Source organism: Meriones unguiculatus, chromosome 11 (genome assembly GCF_030254825.1).
Source record: "Meriones unguiculatus strain TT.TT164.6M chromosome 11, Bangor_MerUng_6.1, whole genome shotgun sequence".
NCBI lineage: Eukaryota > Metazoa > Chordata > Mammalia > Rodentia > Muridae > Meriones > Meriones unguiculatus.
The window spans coordinates 9,087,047-9,110,837 of record NC_083359.1 but is presented as its reverse complement, the minus strand read 5'-3'; the positions used below and the strand labels follow the sequence as shown (position 1 = coordinate 9,110,837).

The window sequence follows — 23,791 nt, the reverse complement described above, 5'->3', positions numbered from 1 at the left end:
GCAAGAAGGATATGCAGAAACTTGGCATTTCCAGGTCCAGTATCTATAAGCTGAGAACTGCAGGATGAATAAGAGATGACCCAGGCAGAAGGAATAGGCTCAGATGTCTCATGAATGACAGAGTATGTACCTTAAAGGAACATCTTTCAGTTCAGTACAAAGCCAATGCAGAGAATAGTTAGGCAGAAAAGTTTAGATGGCTAAGAGGAAAAGTGGCAATCAAAAACCTCTGAAGGGATAAGTAAAAGGAGACTGTGAGTGAGTTGAGGCCATGAGACAGACATGTAGCTATCCTTAAGGCCACAGAAGGCAAAGCAGAAAGCATGATAATTGTCCAGGTAAGGTAGCACACCCTAGGTTGTCCAGACAAAAGTAATTCTTGAAGGCAGGAACAGTAAGGACTAATTCCAGAGACTTTAGGAAATAAGATCAATGATTTTGTGTTCTGTTGTATATGGAAAAAAAAAGGGGAAAGATATCAAGATTTCTAGCTAAAGCAATGTACATTAATTTTTTTCCTTCTTCCCAAAGTAAAATGTTCATTAAAATATGATATCTTAATATAAAAAAAAATGAGGCTATCATGAACTAAACAATATCAGGCACTATGTTTATTTCCTTATATGTGAGACAAAGATAAAACATGGGCAATGACTATTTCAAGGTTACAAACTCAGAAAACTCAAACTCAGCCCTGGGTGGCTGTTGCTTCCAGCAGACATTAGTCACTCTTTGAAAACATACTCAAAGAACGAAAAAAAAAAAAGACAGATGGCTAGATTTCATAGATGGAAGAAGAGACACTAATAGTTAAGAAGCATTCTTTTCATGGTTATCAGAGTATCTATTGTCTAGTTCTTAACCTTAAAAGATAAAAAATATGATCCAGCAGGGCACACTGGCTCACGCCTGTGATCCCAGTACTTGGGGAGGCATAGACAGGTGGATCTCTGTGAGTTCGAGGCCAACATGGTAGACAAAGGGAGTCCAGGACAGCCAAAGCTACACAGAGAAACTCTGTCTTGAAAACAACAACAAAAGATAGATAGATAGATAGATAGATAGATAGATAGATAGATAGATAGACAGACAGACAGACAGATAGACAGATAGATAAAGATATTTGACTCCTATTAAAATGAAGATTCTTTTCCTTAAGTTATTCCTTAATTAGTCACTGACAATATCAGCTGTTAACTTACAGGACACTTCCTCTCTGCTCTGCACTATTACAACTCTTTTAACTGACAACTGATTTTTCACAAAATATCCCCTTTCATGAGGAGAAAACATAGGTCTGCAAAGATAAACTTACTTACCCATAGTAAGAAGGTAAGAAAACCAGAAGCTATGTTTTCAATCTACCTAAGATTGGAATTGGTAAATAAACAATACTTACTGTCATATGATAAGATATGTCCACTTTTGCCTTCATAAATAACATGGCCTTTGGATGCAGCTTCCTCTCTTACTTTCTCAGGACTGCTGTCTTCAATGGGCACCCTAGAAACAGGTCCCTTCACCAAAGCCTCTGTTGGCATGCCAGCCTGGGGCAGAGCTGGGGTCCCCTGCCATCAAAACAAACACAAACAACCAGAGTCACTTATGATTAAAAGAATCACATGACATTTGGGAAATACAACCTGAGAATCAGGTCAGTCTTCAAATACAGCAAAGCACACAAGAGGAAACGAGATAGTTCATTTCTGTAAACATAAAGGAACACTGTACCTCAATCCTTAAACTCTATTATCACAGAGAACTTAAAATGACAGTGTATGAAGTAAAACAGCTTTCTTCTGCATACCCTTTAGTTAAACCCCTACTGAGTTCAGTTTTCAGAAAAGAAATGTTTTTTAAGTCTATATATAAATGTAATAATTTTTTATTTTTTTGAAAATATAATAAAATAATACTAAATTAAGTTTTAAATGTGATGTACCGAAATTTTCACATTGCGATGAGAGGAAAACAAACTGTGATTGTCAAGCTGCCTGCATGGTTGGTACTTAGGCTTCGGTTGTCAGTAAGAGGAGAAGGAAAACTCAGATGCTTTGTTTAGTGATATGAACGCAGGACATCATATGATTTACACCATCGTCAATCCTCCACTAGACTGACATGGGTCTTTATGCCTCCTTCTTAGGGAAACAGTCCGCTCTGTCTATTACACAGCACACTGTCTGAGTTGGCTGGGCTGAAAAGGTAAAGACGACCAGATCTAACAGACTCGTCCACATGAGTCTTCACTACACTTGAAGTGACAGAATTTGAAACAGATGCTTATTGAGGAATGAGTGACAGGAACAGCGCATCGCATCTAGAAATCCTAAATATTCACTGTAGAAGTATTTATACCAAACATACAAAAAAGCCTCATTTGACTCAGTTAAAATTATTTTCCTATCTGGGCGGTGGTGGCACATGCCTTTAATCCCAGCACTTGGAAGGTAGAGACAGGCAGATCTCTGTGAGTTGGAAGCCAGCCTGGTCTACAGAGTGAGATTCAAAACAGCCTCAAAAATCCAAATTAAAAAAACAAAAACAAAAAAAACTTCCTTAAAAAATGTTGGATGCTGGGACAATAAAAAAAAAAAAAAAAGTTAAGATGAATATAACATATAGGACCACTTTCTTTTCCCTGACTACAGCAGAGTATTAACTTACTTTGAAACGATATAGTTTGACCAAACATGGAAGGAAAGATGTAGAGTTCCTATATGATGTTCCATAACAACTATGTAATGGGGGAGGGGAGGAATAACCTGGAAATTCTCTCTTTTTGAGGTGGGGGTGGTTCGAGACAGGATTTAGCTGTCCTGGAACTCTTTGTAGACCAGGCTGGACTTGAACTCACAGAGATCCACCTGCCTCTGACTCCTGAGTGCTAGGACTAAAGGCGTGCACCACCATGCCCAGCTGGCAACTGCCTTAACTTGGCGCTTCTGGCGCACATGTCCTCAGCACAGTAAGAATGTTTCTTTTGCCAGTTTGCGGTGAGTGATGTCATAAAGAACTACAGCGTAGATAATATGGCTGTGGTTAAAATGCAGCAGGAATGTCTTTCTAGAGATGGTCTCAGATGTGAAGTTTTACCATTGAGCTGAACAAACGAAGAACACTACTGCAGTAACAACTAAAGCTTCTGAGATGTCTTTCTCAGCAGGCTGGAGCACACAGTTAATGCACTGACCTGGGTAATAGAGCCCCTCAATGATGAAATGTTCTCTACTGAGATTTTGCTGGCAGGAGTTCCCCGAGTTATACTTCCTTCTTGGACAGCCCCTGCAGTGCCTGAACAAAAACAAAGCCATCAGTAAACCATCACCTTCTTCCTGTCAGCCCCACTTCTCAATACCAGTTCTCACAAAGCAGAATAGGGATGAGGATGATGAAAATTGCTTTAATGAAATATATGCCTCAAATAATATCATATAATTAAAATAAGGATTGTACAAGCTGCCTGATAAAGGATTACATCCATAGCCTTGTGCTGCTCACAACTCTAGACAGAAAGTTTCTTTGTACAGTGGGCAGAGGTGAATACAGACACTTTGCTTTGGCCAAAGTAACAAGGATAACTGTGAATACAAAGCCCTAAATGGGACATCTGTATCAGCTAACCTGACCAAAGGCTCAAGGTACACTCTGGAAGAAAAGGGCAGAAAGAATGTGAGTGCTAGCGTACAGGGAGGAGTGCTGAGAAATGCTCTTGCACACACATGAACTTGTAACAGCTATGGTTACCCTCCTAAGACCCAAGAAATATCAAGCAGGTAAAAATTCTAGCATGGACGAGGGTGTGTTCATAAGGACCTACCCCTATTGGAGGAACTAATGGCAGCTGAAGGCTGCTGGGGGAAGAATAATAAGTTTTCTTTAAGGGACTAGAGCCATGTGTAGCTTGCCCATGCTCCTATGGATGGCACCACACATGAATATATAGGTGACAATAATTGTACTATGGGTTATTAAAAAAAAAAAAAAAGCGGCAACAGCAACAGAAGTCATAAAATTGGGCATGTAGGGGAAGGGTTAGGGGTGAGGATGGGATCACATATACACTACACATATATGAAATAACAGAATAAATAAATACATTATTAAAAATGACTGCTGACATAAATAACTTCAAAATTTGGTAGGGTTTTTTGGTTTAGTTTTCTTTTTGTTTTAGTGATGCTAACTGCTCACCAAATTTCAAAGTTTTAAAATTATATTGACAAGGAAGCAAAAACTTAACTGGTCACTAAGATATATTAATGTCCGAGCTGGTGGTAGTGGTATATATCTGTAACCCACTTTGGAGGCTGAAGTAGGATTGAGAATCAAAGTCAGACATGGCTACACAGCAAGCCCAAGACCAATAAAACTATCATTGTTGCCACAACTTAGGATGTCCTCGCAAAAATAATTTTTTAATGATTTACTTTAGTAAGTTTCCTAGAGGCAAAAGTTTTACACATTTGTCAAAGCGCATAAATTTTACCTCTGACCACACCTTCATGCTGTGCCCTGACCAATAAACCTTCAGGCTGCGAGTTTTGGCTTCGTGGAGAAAATTCTTCCTGCTTGATGTAGGTCAAAGGAGCTGAGGACAAAAGCAAGAAACATGAAAAGACCAACCATTGAATGGCTGACCAATATGCTACAAATAAATGTGATAGAACTGTGGCCACTGGCTGACCTGACTTGACAGATTCCTGCTGCCGGGGCAATCCAAGAGAGATAGATCCTACGGAGGGCTTAGTTGCTTCTTGAGTATAAGCCTGATTATGAGAAGTCAAGTAAGTGCCAGGAGTTCCCTAAAAAACAAATAAATAAAATGGTCAAAAGACTAAACATTGTCTTTTCTGAAAGTAAAGTCAATTTTTACATTTCTATCTATAAAAATCTGTATCTTTGCCACTCAAATTTTTTAAAAGTAATTGTAAAAAGAAAAACTTTCAGCATAGATTATTAAGTTAGAACAACTAAGGATAAAATAATATTGATATTTACTATTAACAAATTACACAGAGCATTTACCACAATGAACTCAAAATGTAACCTACTGTTAACAATATTTTATGGCCCCTAAAAATGCAAAAAGAACAAGATCAATGAAAATGGTTAAAGTTCAGATATATTTAAAAAGCTCCAACACACTCACTGGAACCCAGAAAGTTATGTGTATACACAAGGTTGTACATACCCTAAAAAAAGCCCTAAGGAACTCTCAACATTGGCTGATCTAAGCCTCTGCAAAGTAGGAAATGAAAAATGAAGCAGACCTGTCAACTGGCTAAGGGCTGTCTGAAGGCATGCCCCAACATACAGAGAGCTCTGCGGAAGGACTAAGACAGAGTGCTGGTTCCGAGTCATTTAAGGAAATCTCTGTTCCGTCATTAGCTTACCAAGCAGAAACTATACTGGCAATACATAAATAATATAAACGACACAAATTAGTTTTCAAAAGCCACTAAGCAAATAAAAAATAGGAAAAGAAAGCAAAAAGGCCAAACAAACAAAAAACAACATGTATTCCAGAGTTGCCATATTATATAGCACAAAATATGCAATTCTGGTAGTTGGTGAGATGAGTCAGTGAGGAAAGGCTGCTTACCATCAAGCCCGAAGCCTGAGTTTGACCCCTGAGACCCACAGGGCAGCAGGACATAATCTATCCCAATGCACTATCCTCTGATATTCAAGTAAGAAATAAATAAATGTAATAAAAATTAAATGTATATTTGACAAAAGTTACAAGATAGGTTTTTTAAAGTGAGTCATACACATGAAATAAAGCAGAAAGCTTTTAATTTATTGGACAGAGATTAGACAGAGAATTAAAGGGAATTACAAAAATGATGTCTAAAAAAGTACAAAATGGAGAATGATAGCATTAAGAAAAAAATAGAAGTCTGGAATTGAAAAAACTTGGAAGGCTGAAGCAAGAATATTTGAGAGAAGCTTAGACCAAGGAGTTTCAGGCTTGCCTGAGCTAAATAATGAAACCCTGTCTAAAACCAAAGAGACACAAATAAAATAATACCAAGAATGGAAAGAAACATAGTCACTCCTGGGAAAAGAACTAGGAGACACGGTATCAGACTGAATGCTTTAATTCACATATCACCAGTAGACATTCATGCCCACTATTTTCATAAATCTAGCAGTTTTCTCTAGTCAGCATAATGAAACAAGAAAAGTAAAAGGTATAAAATTAAAAATGAACTAAGTTATCTTTCTCTGTTATCCTAGGGCATGGTGGGGGGAGGGGGAAGGCAAGAAGACAATTCAAGGCCAGCTTCTGCCACACAGAATTTAAGGCCAGCATGAGCTACAAGAGAGCCTGTCACAAAACAAAAAAACTGCCATTTTGTTCTTCAGAAGACAGACATACAGAAAAATGTTTCTTCAAATCTACTCCCTCAGCCTCCCCCTCCCCCCAAATCCTTACTAGAAGTCTTATGGGAGGTCCCAGAGCTAAAGTCAAGACATGAATACTGTTTCTATATACAAATACTACACTGTGCTTTGCTTTCTGTGCCTCCTTGACACTGTTCTGTTTTTAGCAAACTGAAGCTGTTTGTGTGTAAGCATGTGAGTTTGTCAGGACCATTATTACTACAACATCAGAGATTGGTAGCCTTTTTTTTTTTTAAGCAAGAAAATATCTGTCTTGTTCTTATTTATTTAAATACAATCTCCACATGAACATCAAGCTGGCCTCAAACCTGTGATCTTACTGCCCTAGCCTCCTGTATGCTGGGCATTAAGTATATGCAACTATGTCCAGTTCTAAATTATTTTTTACTTAAGGTACAAACTGTTAACAGAACACAGTATAGTACAAACATAAATCAAAGCCTTTTTATGACTTTGTTCACTGAGATACTTGTTTTCTTTGATGGTCTGGAACCAAGATGATTTTGTCTGCAATCATGGCTGTACTAGCCAAAAACCTATAAAAACAAAATTGCAGAACATGTTGGTACATGCCTTTAATCCCAGCACACAGAGGCAGAGAGATTTCTTGGAGTTCAAGGCCAGCGCGGCCTACAAAGCAAGTTCTAGGACAGCCAAGGCTACATAAAGAAACCATACCTCAGGAAGAAAATAAAATAAAGGAAGATTCCAGACTGTTAAAATATCTATTCCTGTCTGAAACTGATTTACAAATGTAGTGTAATCTCAAGTAAAACTCTAGTTGGCTTTTACAAAATTGAAAAACAAATTATCTAATTTATATGAACATGATAAAGGAGATAGAATAGGAAGAAAAAAAACCTACAGGATGTACACTAAATTATTTTATGGCATATGTTATAAGGTAATAATAATCAAGACTATAAAAACAAGAAAAGTAAACAAATAGATCCATGGAATGACTCTGGGAGCAGATCCAAATTTACAGTCAAATGCTTTTAAACAAAAGACAACCATAATAATCAAAAGGAAAAAAAATCATTGCTGACCATGTTGCTAGAAATGGAAATCCAAACAGGAAATGAATACTGCTTTCCAAAATACTATGTACAATATACAAAATACTATGTACTATGGAGCCTATAACTGATTATAAGCATGAAAATAAAAGCCAAATCTATAAAGCCTGCAACATATAACTAATCAGAGTATGAGAGGAATGTGCTCAATGTGCAATGATTTTATGAAAATGTTCTGTGCAACAGTGCTATATACAATTAATAAAAAAATGAAAAAATTATATATGCATACATACATGTCTAATAAAAAACTGTATAAACTATATAAAAAAATTTTAATGAGCTTTTGTTTTGTAGATTTATTTATGCAATACCTTGGCTGTATGCATACACTCCAATAGACGGCACCAGATCTCATTTTAGATTGTTTTAAGCCACCTTTGTGGGTGCTGGCAATTGAACTCAGGTCCTCTGGAAGAGCAGCCTGTGCTCTTAACCGCTGAGCCATCTCCCCAGCCCCGACTATATAAAAATTTGGAATATAGCTCAGTCAACAAAGTGTTTGCCAAGTGTATGCAAATAGTCCTGTGTTCAATCTCTAGCACCACATGAAGAAGACCTTTTTGGCTCTCATTTGTCTTCCTAACAAGGTAGAGAAGTTCAGGGTCATTCTTGGCTACATACTGGGATACAAAGGCCTTATCTCAGAAACAGTCAGCAAGATGGCTCAGTAGGGCAAAGTGCTTGTCAGGCTGCTTGGCGATGGGGTTTCATCCTCAGAACCTACGTAGTAGGAGAGAGCTGACTTTCAGGCTGAAAGCCGCTGTTCTAGCAGCTGCTGCGATAGTTAAATCTCAGTGGAGACACTGCTTTGACCATGGCTTTCACTGGGGTCAGGGAAGAATTTCCAAGTCCATCTCCTTTGGTTTGAGACAGCAGGTGGGATACCTTGTCAAAACCACACCTCTTGTCAAACCTCCTAGTGAATTTAACTCACTGTGCTGAGCTGCTTTTACTCTGGTTTGAAAGCAGTCTGAAATAAAGCAGGGCATCTAGTCTCTATTAGAGCCTCTCAGAAAGGTCCCATGTGTTGTGTGTTGGCTTATTAATTTTAATCCTCATGCCCGACTCAAGAACCGTTCAACTCTGCTGGCGGGCTCCGGCACTTTCATAAGTGTTCTTTGACTTCCACAGGTGCACTGTGACCTGTGCGTGTCACATACATCCATAAGCTTAAAACACACACACCAATGTATAAAAAAAAAAAAAAAAAAAAACAAGATAATAATTTTATACAACACTTTTAGTACTGTGTGGTTTTACTGTACTTTTTCAATTTGGGCAGGTATGACGTTTTCCACTTGTGATGGCATGCTGTGCTAAAAAAGTTTTACATTACAGCATTTCAGGTTTCAGGTATTCGGACTAAAGATACTCAGCCAGCAGTCATGTCATAGAATTAGAAATACAAGTACAGTCAAAGAGCACATGGAAAGTGTCTGATGTAATCTGTTGTCAGGGAAACACAATCTACAACCGCAGTATAATATTACCGACTACACCTACTCAGGTGTACTGAATACACCTAGGAAGGGAAGAAAGACAAATAATACGGTAAGTGGAACAAAGAATGAAACTCTAAGAGGCAAAGGCAGGTGGATTTTTGTAATTTAGAGGCCAGCCTCGTCTACAGAATGAGTTCCAGGACAGCCAGGGCTAAAACAAAGAAAGCATGGCTCAAAAAAGCAAAAAAAAAAGGGGGTGGGGGGAATAAAACAAGAATGCTGATGGTGACACAACTACAGGATCACTCTGAAATCAACTTCATTCCTAAGTAACTATGTAAAAAAATCCAAACGCCAACCAAAAAGTGTTCACAGTAGCTTCATATAAGGAGCCTAAAACTAGAACAGCTCAGGTTTCCCTCCACTAAAGAGATAAACAAAATGATACATTTATATAACAGAGTATTTAACAATAAAAAGACCACTACACACAAATACTTGACTGAATCCCTAAAATTATTACACTGAGATAAAAGGCAAACACAAAAGAGTGCAATATATGACCAAGTTCATATGAGTCTTACAGAACAAAGAGGAACACATGGCTACAGAGTAGGACAGAGAGGAGACGGCCTAGGAAGGAAACTGAGTATTTGTTAGTATGCTAATAAATTAGTAAAAATAGGTAAAGAGGTAGCCAAAGCAATATTCAACAGAAATCTGCTATAAAGAAAAGCCATTTTACCTGTGAGATGGACCCTCCCATTATAAAGGATGGTTTTTCTGATGCCACTGTGGTTTTAGACGATGGAATGAGAGGAGGAGGTGGCCTGGTTGGTCGTGTAGTTGGAAGCCGAACCCCTTCAGGAAGATTAGCTATCACTTGATGTGGAGCAGGTTGGAGGACTTTTTGAAGGAGAAAAAAAAAAAAAAATCATTTAAAATGGTCAATTTTCTAGTTTGCCACAGGCTACCTTTCTCAGTAAGTACTCCTGAATCTTTAGATCACAAATTAGAAATGTCAGATGAAGCTAAAATTGAGTATTTTTCACATTTAAAAATTCTGTCAATGACCATACTCCAATCTCAAATGGTATTTATAAGGCAAATGCAGTCAATTTATTTCAAACCACAGCACTCCACGCTGATTTTTCAGCAACTATTCTGTCTACAGAAGCAATTCTTATGAGTGACTCTGTCTTTCTTCATCACCCTCTGCAACTCAACAATGGAAATAAGAATCAGGGAGCTTCCAAGGAATAGCTGCTGCTGCACACAGTAGGAACCCTGGCTGGTAACCCAGTGCACATCCTCTGTGTGGCTGCATAATTTGAGAAACAGCTACTGATTCTGGCTTTCACAGTACACCTGAATTTCTGAGGGGGAAAGGCTCAAGGATTTTTTACGAAGTAGTTGTACTGTTAAAAGAAAAGCCAAAAAAAAAAAAAAAAAAAGCCAATCAGAGTGTAGGTGTGTCAACACAGATCTCCCAGTGGACCAGTGAATCTGAATACAACTGACAATGAAATGCAGAGAAACAAGAAAGTCATTCTAAGACAGCAAAGACATGTCCTGGAAGAGTAGGTCATTCATGAGATTAATACCACGTGGAACACCTGTGGATACATGGCCAGCAGCCACTGTGCAGAAGGGCAATATTTACCTGGAGGGACACTATAGCGGGCTGCACTCCTATCAGGCTGTGAAGCGGCTTTACTGACTTCTCCTGGAGAAAGCCTACACGGTGAGGCTGACCTTGCTGCGGTACTGTGCATCTGTGCTTCCTGTTCTAGAGCACGTTTGACCTCAGCATAAGGCATATAGGCGACTGATTTTCCTATGAAAGTTAAAGTTATCACAGTAAGGGAAGAACCCCAAATTAAAATAGTAAGCGTGAAAGGCCCAAGCCCATACCATCCAAGGGCCATCTACATACTAATAACAAGATCTAAAACTGCTGTGGACAAATCTACCCGGAGACGTTATGAAATCCTACTAAATCTAAATCTAAATGTTTCTCTCAGATTTAAAACCTTCAGAAATTCAACAACAATTTTTACCTTTAATGAACAAAAGATCTCAAGGAAATCAAGTGTTATGACATGCAGCAAAATTACAACAACATTGATTTATCAAGTGAAATCTGTGAATTTGTCTGCCCTGAATTATAGGTCAGTTCTCTTGAGAATTTCAATTCTTATAATTAGCACAGTGATGTTAGTTAGGCCCCTAATATTTAGAAAAATAAGCATAAGAGATGGAAGAAGTCTTTTCAAATAAATGTAGACAAAGCTTATGCAAAACCCCTCACAAGTTCAAATGGAAAAAAAGAAACAAAACTATGAATACAGCTGCAATAATAATGAAAATTACTTAACAAGAAAGTTATTTCCACATTATGTTTCAATAGCATGCCAACAGTGCAGTCATCTTACTATAAACAGGCTGAGAGACCCTACAGTTGTCCTCAGAAAGTATGACAGCCCAAGGTAGAGCCCCAGGACTTCTATAAATGTACTTGAAAGCCCAGCTCTAAGGGTGGTGGAGGAGGTGGGGATGTAGAGGCAACCTAATGCCTGTGGCTCTCTGGCCAGCCAGTTTAGCATAGAGTAAGAAACATTAAGAAACCCAAGATAGGTAATACCCAAGGATTAATGCCTAACCTTGATCTCTGGCCTATACACAATATTCCCAAATACCCCAAAATAATTTTTAAATAATAAATATACAGATATAAAATTATCTTGTCTTCCTTTTTCTTTTGGGGGGAAGGTGTAAAAAAGGCTGGACAGGTCTTAAACTGGAGATCCTCCTACATCTCTTGAATAATCACATTATGGGTATATGGCATCATGCCATCTAAATCTTTCCTTTATTAAACTGAAACTTAAATACTGTGACTAACCTTTGAAAAGCAGGAAAGTAACTCTAACTACTTATATGTACGAAATTTTAATGTCTGAACGGAGCAAATACTCACTCAAGTTATTATTCTTTTCATTTCCTAATCTTAACTATTTATCCTTTCAGTTTTTTGTTTGTTTGGGTTGTTTTTTTTTTTTTAAATAGGCTTTTGGTATGTAAGCCTGAATGGCCTCAAACTCAAAACTTTCCTGCCATGGCCTCCCAAGTGCTGGGATTATGGATCTGTGTCCCCACATTCAGCTTACCAAGTAAATTTAGATTTCAAATCATAAGAGTGCTTTCCTACCCAAAATGTCACTGGAATAGTCATTCGAATTGCATTATGCTTATGAACAAATTAAGGACAGGAGAATCCTTTAATATTATATTAAAAATAATCTGTCAAATTTGTTAAAACTATTCCTCGGTCTTACATGTTCTCCTGCTGGGAAAATCATGTCTTTCACCTATATATGGACGTATATATGTAAGTGAACACTTCAGATTTACAGAAAAGATTTTCTATAAAATATAATATATATTAAAAAGGTTTTCTATAAAATAGCTTTTTCTAAGAAAACTTTCCTTTTAGCACAAATAATTTTCAGCTAATTTTGGTTTGTTTTTGTTCATGTTTTGGGGGAGTCTTGTTTGTTTATTGTTTGACACAAGTTTTCTCTGTGTAACCCTGGCTGTCCTAGAACTCACTCTGCAAATGAGGCTGGCCTTATACTCACAGAGATCCATTTGCCTCTGCCTAGCAAGAGTTGGGATTAAAGGCGTGTACCACCACCCGGTAATTTTCAGTTAATTTTGTATGTTTACTTTTAAAATTTTATTATAATTGAGCATGTGTTTATGGTCATGACATATGTATGAAGTGTATGTGTGTGTTACAAAATACATGTATAGGTGAGAGGACAGTTTTCAGGAGTCCTTGCCTTCCACCTTCCTGGGACAAGGCTCCGCCCACCTTTTTTTTCTGTCATGCTGCATACTCTAGAGACTCTCTGGCCTTCAGGCTTCCAAATGATTCCCATCTTTACTGGCCACAGGACTGTTGGCAGCTTCCGGGAATCAAACTGGAGTCACATGGTTGGTCATCCTGCTGGGGAGGGAGGCACTCTAAGCCCTGGGCCATCTCCCAAGTTTCTTTTACATTTTCTATAGGTTATTTCCATGTAAAAAAAAAAAAACAATTTGTCTTTTTCCTTAAAATACCTAAACGTGTATTTTCTTGCCATATTATGTTAACAGTGGGCCACCTTAAAGCTCCCACTGAAGTGTCAAGGTTTCAAATACTTATTATCACTAGCACCCAAACAGTTCTTTTATATAGTCTGGTACTTTTAAAAATCAGAAACAATGACTGTAAAGTCAATTCATATTCACATGTAACCCACCATGCTTTCCATGAATTTGAAGGACCTGGCTGGCAATGTTAATCCATTTTTCTTATCATGAAGAGAGATCTGCCAGCAGAATGACCTTACAGCTGCCTAGGAAAAGCAGCTGTCTTGGGGAAACTATGGCAATGTTTTATACTGTAAATCTCCCCATTTAACCAAACAACCAAAGCTTGGAACTTCTGTCTCTGTAGAACAACATATAACTGCTCGGAGTGCAGCTTGAGGCCCGGGGCCCATATAAGCTGAGGGGAATTTCTATTCAGGGCCAGTTCCCTTTAGTGCATTAGAAGCAGTTGCATGCTTTATTCTTTACATTTCATGAATCTCTAAGTACCTGGATTTCTCTATAATATAACAAACTGTCCCACTTAGCTCTCACAATCAAAGAGATTAATAGGATTTTTCAAACGAGGAAATTGGGGTTCCGAAGAATCACACTTAAATGCCCGTCCAAAGCATACTGCAAGCGGCTTTGAATTAGATGCATATTGAACTTCTGATGACTATGGGGTACCCATCAAAATAATCACTCTCATACAGGGCATGGCACTGCATAACATAAATCCAAACTCTTAGGAGACTGAAGCAAAAAGATTGGCCAGTATAAGGACACAAACAAGCATATCATTTCTTCTTTCCTAGAGGATTTAACATAATATTGTATTAAAAGCTCATAATATTGTATTAAAAGTCTGGCTGGTTTACCATTTTAAATAATTATAACTGGTAGAAATTAGATACTTCTAACCACATCAATTTCAATCAGTATGTAGAGAAGTAGAAAACAAAACAAACACAAAAAAATAGTTTTAGTTGCACAGAAACAGAAAACCTATTTTAAGTGGATAGATAGATTTTTGTTATGCTTGCATTAGAACGTCTTCTCTGCCCCCGGCCTTTGGCTATGCTCCCAGAGTCCATGATGGTCATGGACTCTAATCCTCTGAAACTCTAAGGTGCCCAAAACTCTTTTCTTCTATGAGCTGCTTTGGTTATGTTGTCTTTTCACAGCAACAGAAAAGTAACTAAGATGTAACTGTATTGTTGTTGGTGGGGTAGAGGGGGTACACCGTTTCTCTGTGTAGCCCTTGGCTGTCCCAGAACTCACTCTGCAGACCAGGCTGGCCCTGAACACACAGAGATCCCATGCCTCTGCCTCCTGGGATTGTAGGCATGAGCCTATAATGTGCTGGCTGCATTAGAAAGTTTTAACTTGACAAGGCCAGGCTTCTTCCCTGGCAGCTATCAATAAAGCAGGTGAAAATAATTCTTTAAGGTTCTTTTAAAAACCGTTTCTATAGAAGACAAACGCATAACTTAAAAGGAGGAATGTCTACAATAACTGTACCAATCTCATTTAAAAAGTTCACAGTTAGAGACGGTCCCTGTTTCCAGTACTAGGAAAGCCACTTGGAGGCTGACCTGCCATGGACTACATCTGTGCAGGGGTTCTATGGGTTCTAGGTTATCTCCATGCATGGTCCTTGGTTGGAGTATCAGTTTCTGAAAAGACCCCTGTGCCCAGATTTTTTGGATCTGTTGCTCTCCTTGTGGAGCTCCTGTCCCCTCCAGGTCTTTCATCTCCCCCTTCTTTCATGAGATTCTCTGCACTCTGCCCAAAGTATGGCTATGAGTCTCGGCATCTCCTTCGATACCTCTGTGGTAGGCTCCTGTCCTGTTCCCTGTTTTCTCCCTCTTCCGATGTCCATCACGTTTGCTCTTCTGAATGAGGACTGATCATCTTACCTGGGATCCTCCGTCTTGCTTAGCCTCTTTAGGTATACAGATTTTAGTATGATTATCCTATATTATATGTCTAATATCCACTTATAAATGAGTATATACCATGTGTGTCTTTCTGCTTCTGGGATACCTCACCCAGGATGATCTTTTCTAGTTCCCACCATTTGCCTGCAAATTTCATGATTTCCTTGTTTTTAATTGCTGAGTAGCATTCCATTGTGTAAAGTACCACAATTTCTGTATCCATTCCTCAACTGAGGGACATCTGGGCACTGTACCTCCATTGACATCGGCATACACACATGCACCCCATGTATGTGCAAACACATAAACTCATACCCAGCTGGTCATGAAGCTTATTCTGTAGACCAGGCTCGCCTTGAACTCAGGGATCTGCCTGCCTCTGCCTCCTGAGTGCTGGGGTTAAAGGTGTGTGTCACCAAAGTCCTGGCAGGGGTGAATCATTTAATCCATTTCTTCAGCATATAACATCTAAGTACCTACTACATTGGTTTTATAGCGAGGGATTAAAGATTCTCCAGATGCAATTTAGTAAAAGCCAAAAAGTTATGAAAATTTCTACCTACTTCCTTTCAAGAAATATTCACTTAGGAGAGATCTGAAAACATAAACCCTAATATCCCAGTACTTGAAAAGCTGGGGCAGGAGAAGTCTAAATTTAGGGCCAAGAAATGGCAGGAGAAGGGAGAGAAAATGGAAGAATGAGAAGAAAAGAAAAAAAAGAAACATTTAGTTCTGATGAGGGGTGTGAGTTAGTGGGAGGGCACTTGCCCATCATGGACTGGGTTCAATTGTTAGCAGAGGGAGACAGATTCACTCTGCATTCTTTCTATGCCTTAGTATTAAGCTCCTAGAGTTCACACGTTTGCTACTATGAGATCTGTGTTTAAGGGCTGTTAAGGTGACTCAGGAGGTAAAAGTGCTTGCCATGCAAAACGCATGACCTAAATTCAATCCCCAGATCCTAATGTGGAGAGAATAAACTCCAACTTCCATATGCACATTCCTTTAGCACGTACATAATAATTAAAAAAAAAATTCTTGTTTAAGATAACAACAAACTTATGTAATAAGCCTACTATAACAGGTACAGTATGTTATATAGCTAATAACTCATTACTTTCATGGCACAGAGTGAGGAGTCAGTAGGATTAAGTACTCTGTAATCCCACCTTTATATTAGTAGCCTTTAATATGCATACATAGCTTCCATAGACAAATTTAGTATTCATACATTCTAAGCATACTTGAAAATCCTACCAACCATGTGCCAATTTGTTTTTTGTTTGTTTGTTATTGTTTCTTAAGACAGATTTTTTTTTTCTGTGTTAATAGCCCTGGCTATCCTGAAACTCGGTAGACCAGGCTGGCCTTGAACTTACGGAGATCCGTTTGCCTTTGCCCCCCAAGTGCCAGGATTAAAGGCGTGCGCCACTACGCCCAGCTCCATATCAGGCAAATTATTAAAATTTAGAAATCACCCCTCATAATGAATGTATCATGCTCCAGCTGAAATGGGATGAATTAATTCAAACATATCATTTGAAACAGTGAGTGATAAAGAGTGACTGTTCCTTCTATAGCAGTCTACACTATACATAATAATATTGACTGTTCATTCTTTAACTTTACAACCCTAGAAAGATACATATGTATTATTATTATATTCACTTTGTTGATGAGAAAACTAAAGCTATGGAAGGCTAAATATCTTTGCCCATGACCACACAGCTAACAGGCTGAAGACAGTCAGGGTAAGAACTATCTACTATAAAAAGGTGCCTCCATCACAGTAGTTAGAACATCACACCGCCACAGCTGACTTGTTTCAATAACAGAATCAGATTTTACTTTGAGAAGTCAGAGTAATGGAGGATAAAGCATGGTTTTATACTCTGAGAGGAAGAATGAATTCAGAAAAGTCACTGGCTAGAATGCTATTACCAGCATTACTGCTATCTTTCGGTAGTCACCAGTACTTAGCAGTATAACCAGCATCAGTGGAAGAACTCTCCTGTCTGGAAAGATGTAATCAAGTGATTGAAATCACAAACAAAGCACAAGGACAGACACTAACTACCAGCTTGATTTCCTTTGTAGTGATGGTTCCAACCACCTACCTTCCCATTCCCTGTTTGGACTCTTGGAAGTGCTACACGGGCTGGTAGAGTTTCTACATTCCAAGTCTATCTGCTCTTGCCTCTGCCGCTGTTCCTCCAGGAGTGCTGACTCGTGCATGGCCTTAATGTGCCGCTGGTAAAGAGCATAGCCACTTACAGGAGTTCCAATTGTTATACTACATGGGGTGCAAGAAACCTACAAGGAGACAAAAAAAAGCACATTGATATGCCAACTGCTAAAAGTAACTTATTCCTGAAATGCTAGGGACTAAACTGATTTGACCATGTTTTAATTAAAGCACTCTTCAAAACTTCAGAACTGAAGTCACAACAGAAATCATGAAAGCTGTGACAAAAGATATTAAATCCAGAAACTAAAGATCATTTGTCTAATCCAAGTCCTTATGATTGATCTGTCTTTCAGTCTCATCCCATTTTTCTCTCTCACCAATCACACTCACTTCTCTAGATTTACATGCCCCATGTGGCAGGAACTCAGAAACTTCTCTTTCCAAGAGATTCTACAAGTTCCACACTCTATATAATAAACTACCGACTTTTGAGTCCAGTTGAATAGCTCAAAGTAACTTTCTACTCAACAATGTGTTGTTCTCTCTTAGCACTCCCCCTGTTAGAAAAAGACCTGAGCAAGAAATGTGGCCATCACCCTTGGCATATCCATCTCCCCCAAGTTTCCCTCCCCAAACTAACTCACCCAGACAGACTGTAACATGGGAAAACATTCTGATTTGCAATTCATTCAGTACTAGTCATTTCTTTCATAGCAAACAGCATCTGCCCCACACTGAAATTACAGTTTTAATCTTGGTTTCTGTTTGAGACAAGGTAGCCCTCACTATATGGTCCAGACCATTCCAAAACTTAAGAGTAATCCTCCTGCCTCAACCTCTTGAACAGTAGGATTTCAGGGGTACACAACCTGCTCAACTTGCAACTATAGTTTTCTTATTTCTTCATGATTAAATACTTCATAAACAACAAACAGCTACAGAAGCCCACAGAGATCTAAGATGATCTGCACCCTAAGCCCTACTATACATTTTGTCCTACCATGAGTGGACAAATATGAGTTTCTGACTTTATGTTTTACGTTACATGTGAACACAGCTTTTCCTCCTTGTGCCACAGACCCAAACCAAACAGTTTGGGTCAACGGAAATCTTACATCCTATATGGAGTTTCAAATTTCTACCAAAGACTTCTGCTTCTCTAATACACTCATAATACTTGGGACAACACAATAAATGAAGGCAGTCATATACAGGCTAATACTATGTTAACTCCATTTTTTAAAGGTGCAATGGTATAATAAAGTCTGCCTCTATGCTTGGTCAACATGTACTATTCTTGGACTGTGCAGAACTAAGACTCTTAAGCCAAAGGTAGGGTGTCACTTATAAACTAAGCATTTTGGGAGAATAAAGCATGAGTCTAGTTAGCCTGGGCTACAGTGAGTTCCAGAACTACCTGGACTATACAACAACTCTGTCTTAAATAAAAGGGTGTGTTTATGGGCTGGAGATATAACTCAGTCAGTAAAATATTTGTCTTGAATGCACAAAACCCTGAGTTTGATCTCCAGCACTGGATAAACTGGGCATCCCCAGCACTCAGTAGGCAGTCAAATGGACCAGAAAGAAGTTCAAGGTTATCCTTGGCTACAACATCAACTCAAGGCTAGCTTGTGATATATTGCAAGAAAAATAAAAATAGGAAATTATAAAAAATATTTAAAATGTCAGTGAGATGACTACTGGCTGGTGGCCCAGAAGACAAAGGCATGAATAGAGGCTGGAATTTTGAGCTGTACTCAGACCATCCAGGCCTATCTCCAACCTCGAGGTGAAGAAGAGGGTAGAAGTTCATAGACTTATCACTAACGGTCAGTGATTTAATCAGTCATGCCTACATCATGAAACTTCAACACACAAAACTTCCAAAACAGCAGGGTTCAGAGAGTTCAAATTGTTAAATACATGGATGTTGGGGTTTGGTCTGATGCTTTTATTTTGGTTCTAATTACTAGGCCCTCAAGATGTGGTTACTGCCCGGATAACCTATCCTTATTTTCTAAACCTGACTAAGCCATTATTTCTGATCAGTTGATTAAAGGCCTAAAACTTGGGCAGGGCAGAATGGGATGGGTGTGGCTAAGGTTCCCAGCCTTTGGGAATAGGAAAATCACCACTGGAAAACAGATGGTGGACAGGAAGAAAGGTGGAAGAAGGTAACTACGGTGGAGAAGGAACAACGTAGGCTGGGAGGAAGAACTCCAATAATGGCGTAGAAAGGCCCAGATGAAGAATAAAAGCAAGTATTTATAAGATTATGGATGGATGGTAACTCAGGAATGGTTAAAGACGGTGACACTGGATGGGGATGGGAGGTAGATGGTGAGGTTATTAAGACAGTGTGGGTGAAATATCTGCCCAGCCCAAGGTAAATAGGCAATTATAAAACTTAACAGGTTTTCTGTGTCTTCTTAATGTGATAGTAGGTAAAATAATACTACTACAACAATTATAGGGCTAATAAACAACATCATTTAGTCCAACACGTATTTTAATGTTATACAACACATGGAGGTACGGACCCAGAGGAGAAGGAAATTCTACATGCTTTCCCACACACCTTGACATATGCATCTTTTGAATTTGGAAGTTTCTTCATTGTACACTTTGTAAAAGGAGTAATGAAAGTACTTCTTTAGGCTCCTTGAGACAGAAAGAATCAATGGAACCTGTGATTTGCAGCCTCAATTGAACATAAGTGTGAGTAACCTGGGAACCCAACACTTGCATGACTGGCATATGAAATAAGGAAACAAGCCCTTGTAAGTGTGTCTGACAATAACTTAGACCTGGTGTGGGAGAAAATCTTACACGTTTGGTATAAAAAGGATTGTGGAAAAAAGAGTTCATTGGTGGGGTCACGCTTGCACCAAGCTGCAGTCATCATGAACTTATTTCAGCTGGTTCGTGACCACTGGGTTCACATACTTGTTCCCGAGGGCTTTATCGCTGGATGTTATCTAGACAAGAGGGTTGATGAAAAGCTGACTGCCTTCTGGATTAAGAGCATGCTTTTTCAAAGGGAACTGAGGTCCAATGAGGAAGTTACTTGGAAGTAAAGACTGGTTAAATCACTGAATGATCACATCTTAAAAGTTGTAAAAGAAATAAAAATGATTTAGATGAAAAAAAAAAAGTTCATTGATAGCCAATGTAGGAAAATTCCTAAAACACAGAAAGGACAATGATAGTTACTAGAGGCTAGATAGTTGGGAGTTGTTGTGGCAAAGAAAGAAGTGTTAAATTAGTACAGAGTTTCAGATTTGGATGATAACAAAGATTTGGTGATGTGTTTCCCAACACAGTGAGTAATACTTTGCACTACTGAAATTGGCTAAAATGAGTTCTGAGAAGGAGGGACCATTGAATGTGTGGTCCTAGATGAAGTTTCTAACACCTCATTCAAGGCTCCAGGAACAACAATGAAGGCGTGGAAAGAATCTGAGAGCTGAATACTGTGAAGTGATGTATTCTAGACACGTGACATGCCTATGTCACTCATGATTTCATTGCAGCTGTGGTTACTCAACAAACGTGTAGGCCTGTCAGAACTCCATTACTGATAAGATATGAATTCATGAGGCTCCATGCCTCCCTGTTAATGGTTGCTAGGTGAGTGTCACTTTCTTCAATGCAGATGCACAGAAGTTAGCCATGTTCCAGTAAGTTAACCCCCAACCACAACCATGCAAGCAACTCTAACTAGATTCAATAAGACCCTACACACAACCCAAGAGGGCAGGAAAGGGACCTGACAGAATGGGATGAAACAGGGTAATGATGGGTTCAATGACGAAAACTCATTACATACATAAGAAACTGTCAAAAACTAGGTGGTCCTCCCCAGGGAAGAAGACACCAATTGTTTGTCCAGTGCCAAATGGTCAACCCAGATACCATACATACAGGTAACATTAGATTCCAAAGGTTATATGAATACGATTGTAATAACAATGAATAAAAAAGAAGCTATAAATTTGAAGGAAAGAGGGGAGGGGTGGTAAATGGGAGAGTTTGGAGAAAGGAAAGGGAAAAATGTAATTAAATTACAATCTCAAAAATAAAAGAGTTAATTTCATATTTCCTGCCTTTTACCACAACATTTACAGAAATCTAAGAGCCAAGTAAAAGAGAGAATAAATTAAGTCCATGAAGGGCTCTACAATTCCGACACTTACCATTGGTGGGATAACAGCAGCTCGATGCTGAAGCTGTGGCAGATCCAACGGATTTGGCTTAATAGGGGATGAGACTAGTATAGATCCAGTAGGATTTAACAATGAAGGCTTTGCATCCATAGGAAACACTCTATAATTGACGGTTTCAAAAAGATAAAAACACATCATTTTACTTGCAACTTCAAATGTAAAATCACCACAATTCATTTTAAGAGTGAGTAAGAGAGAGACAGAGAGAAAGAGAGAGGGAGACTCGTGTGTGTGTGTGTGTGTGTGTGTGTGTGTGTGTGTGTGTGTAATATTAGCTTTAATAAGATGTGAAGAAGTCTGGGGTATAGTTCAATAGTAGAATACCTGCCTAGTATGAACATGGCCTTAGGTTCAAATCCTAGTACAACAACTAATAAATATTTGAATACACACACATAAAAAATAAGGGCCTATAGCACCAATGTTCCAGGAAAAGAAATCTAATATTGATTTACAAGTTGATATTTATCTGATTTTAATTATATACATTTAATCAATTAAAAAAAATTAACAAAACCCTTAAGAAGATAGGCGTGATAGTACATGCATGTAATCCCAGCACTCAGGGAGGCAGAGACTGGATTGCTGTGAGCTTGAGGCCAGGATGGTTTACAAAACCCTGTCTCAAAAAAAAAAAAAAAAAAAAGAAAAGAAAAGAAAAAAAGAGAAGAAAAGAAAAGCAAGCAAGCAAGAAAAAAAACAAAAAACAAAATCCATAAGAACATTTAGCATCAATTTACTAACATACAAGCATATGTTGAAAACTAGTTCCTTGGACCAATGAGATGGCTCAATGACTTGTCACCAAGTCTGACAATCCCCAGGACATACAAGATAAGATAAGAAAACCAATTCTCACAAGTTTGTCCTCTGGGCTACACATGTGCACTGTGGTATGTGTGACTGCTATACACACACACAAAGTAACTGTAATAATTAAACAAAAAACTAGTTCCCAATTATAGAATGTTTTCCTGGGATCACAGGGTAGAAGTATCTGCCTTTTACATTTTGAGAATTTTACCCTAAATGAAAAATATTAAGAAGTGAAAACTATATAGGTTCTCACATAGCAGATTCACACAGGTATGTGTAACACTGCTCATTCAGTCCCTCCCTGTCAGCACCTACTTCACTTGTCTCTAATATCCATACAAGCTTAGGATGTACAATATAATAACTTGTTATATTTTGCACACAATAAAATAGTATGTTATTTTACAGCTGTAATCATCCGTCTCAATGTTAAAACGGTCACTGGCAGAGATAAACATTTTTAACGTGTGGATTGGATGGTGGTGGCACACGCCTTTAATTCCAGTGCCTGGTAGGCAGAGGCAAGGTTAGGGAGAGCTTGACAGAACAACCTGGTCTACAGAGTGACTTCCAGGACAGCCACAACTAACAGAGAAACCCTGTCTTGAAAAACCAAAGTAAAATGAATGTATAAAGAAAAATAAACTATAAATTATATTTTTAAAGCTGATATTAAAGAGGTAGAAAACTGAAAATATTTTAACATCTTAAAAGTTCTACACATTTTAGGCTTTCATTCAAAATTCACCATGTTTTTAGAGTAACTTTGCTTTTCCCACGGAGTTTCTAAATTTTTGGTGGTGGTCACATTGGGGATCAAACCAAGGATGTCATGATTTGCCACTAAGCACCTTGCAAACCATACTGAGTGACTGTTGTCATAGCTATGTCTTACAATGCTCACTTTCTTAGGTCACTGTCATCCTAATTTTTCTACTTATATAAATACAGTTAACAAACCTAATAGCACAAAACATGGATAATTGTTATTTCAGATAAAAAAGGCCTTTTAAAAAGGGAACACTGCTTTATCCCATGTATATTACTCTAGTTAAAGATTGGAGCCAGGCCTCAAGATGACTCAGAGGGCAAAGACGCTTGCTGCCAAACAGACAACCTCAAGTCAATCTTTGAGCCTATACAGTGAAAGGAGAGAATCAGTTCCTGAAAGCTGTTCTCACCTCCGTATGGGACATGGACACACACAAACATAAAAAAATAAATAAAAACAAAAAGATGGGACAATTAAAATATATTGTACACTATTATGAGATGAAAGAAATGGAATGAACTAGATGACCGCATTTTCCAACAAATGGATGGTTAGAGAAAATCCCCATTTTATTTAATGCTTACTAGTGAAAATTCTAGCACCTAACTTTATTGAGAAGCCACTGATCAGCATTAATTGAGAGCACTAAAACTTAAAAGTGTACAGTGATACCAGGACACATTATGCACAAAAGCTGAGCTCTGAATAGGATCTGGCTTCCAATGAGAATTTTCATCTTAATCTTTTTTGAAAGTAAAAAAGCTTTAAAGA

General features: G+C 38.4%; 2 protein-coding genes across 29 annotated transcripts in view; one reads left to right on the top strand and one right to left on the bottom strand.

The window, feature by feature from the left end:
- The window catches only part of Ncor1 (nuclear receptor corepressor 1), a 148,808-nt gene that overhangs the window by 32,741 nt on the left and 92,276 nt on the right, over positions 1–23,791 (bottom strand). For 21 of the 28 annotated variants that reach the window (XM_060363530.1, XM_060363528.1, XM_060363547.1 and 18 more), the window contains 8 exons: positions 21,403–21,532; positions 17,133–17,328; positions 10,599–10,772; positions 9,681–9,841; positions 4,688–4,805; positions 4,490–4,591; positions 3,194–3,294; positions 1,400–1,568 (listed from right to left, as the gene is read on the bottom strand). In XM_060363530.1, the coding sequence (XP_060219513.1) occupies positions 1,400–1,568; positions 3,194–3,294; positions 4,490–4,591; positions 4,688–4,805; positions 9,681–9,841; positions 10,599–10,772; positions 17,133–17,328; positions 21,403–21,532 (1,151 nt within the window). The remainder of the gene's footprint in view (positions 1–1,399; positions 1,569–3,193; positions 3,295–4,489; positions 4,592–4,687; positions 4,806–9,680; positions 9,842–10,598; positions 10,773–17,132; positions 17,329–21,402; positions 21,533–23,791) is intronic. The other 7 variants (XM_060363546.1, XM_060363554.1, XM_060363556.1 and 4 more) reach the window with 1 other exon arrangement.
- Positions 20,081–20,357, top strand: LOC132646281 (NADH dehydrogenase [ubiquinone] 1 beta subcomplex subunit 1-like). The gene has a single exon (XM_060363565.1). The coding sequence runs from the start codon at positions 20,110–20,112 to the stop codon at positions 20,281–20,283; it is 174 nt and encodes a 57-aa protein (XP_060219548.1). The 5' UTR covers positions 20,081–20,109; the 3' UTR covers positions 20,284–20,357.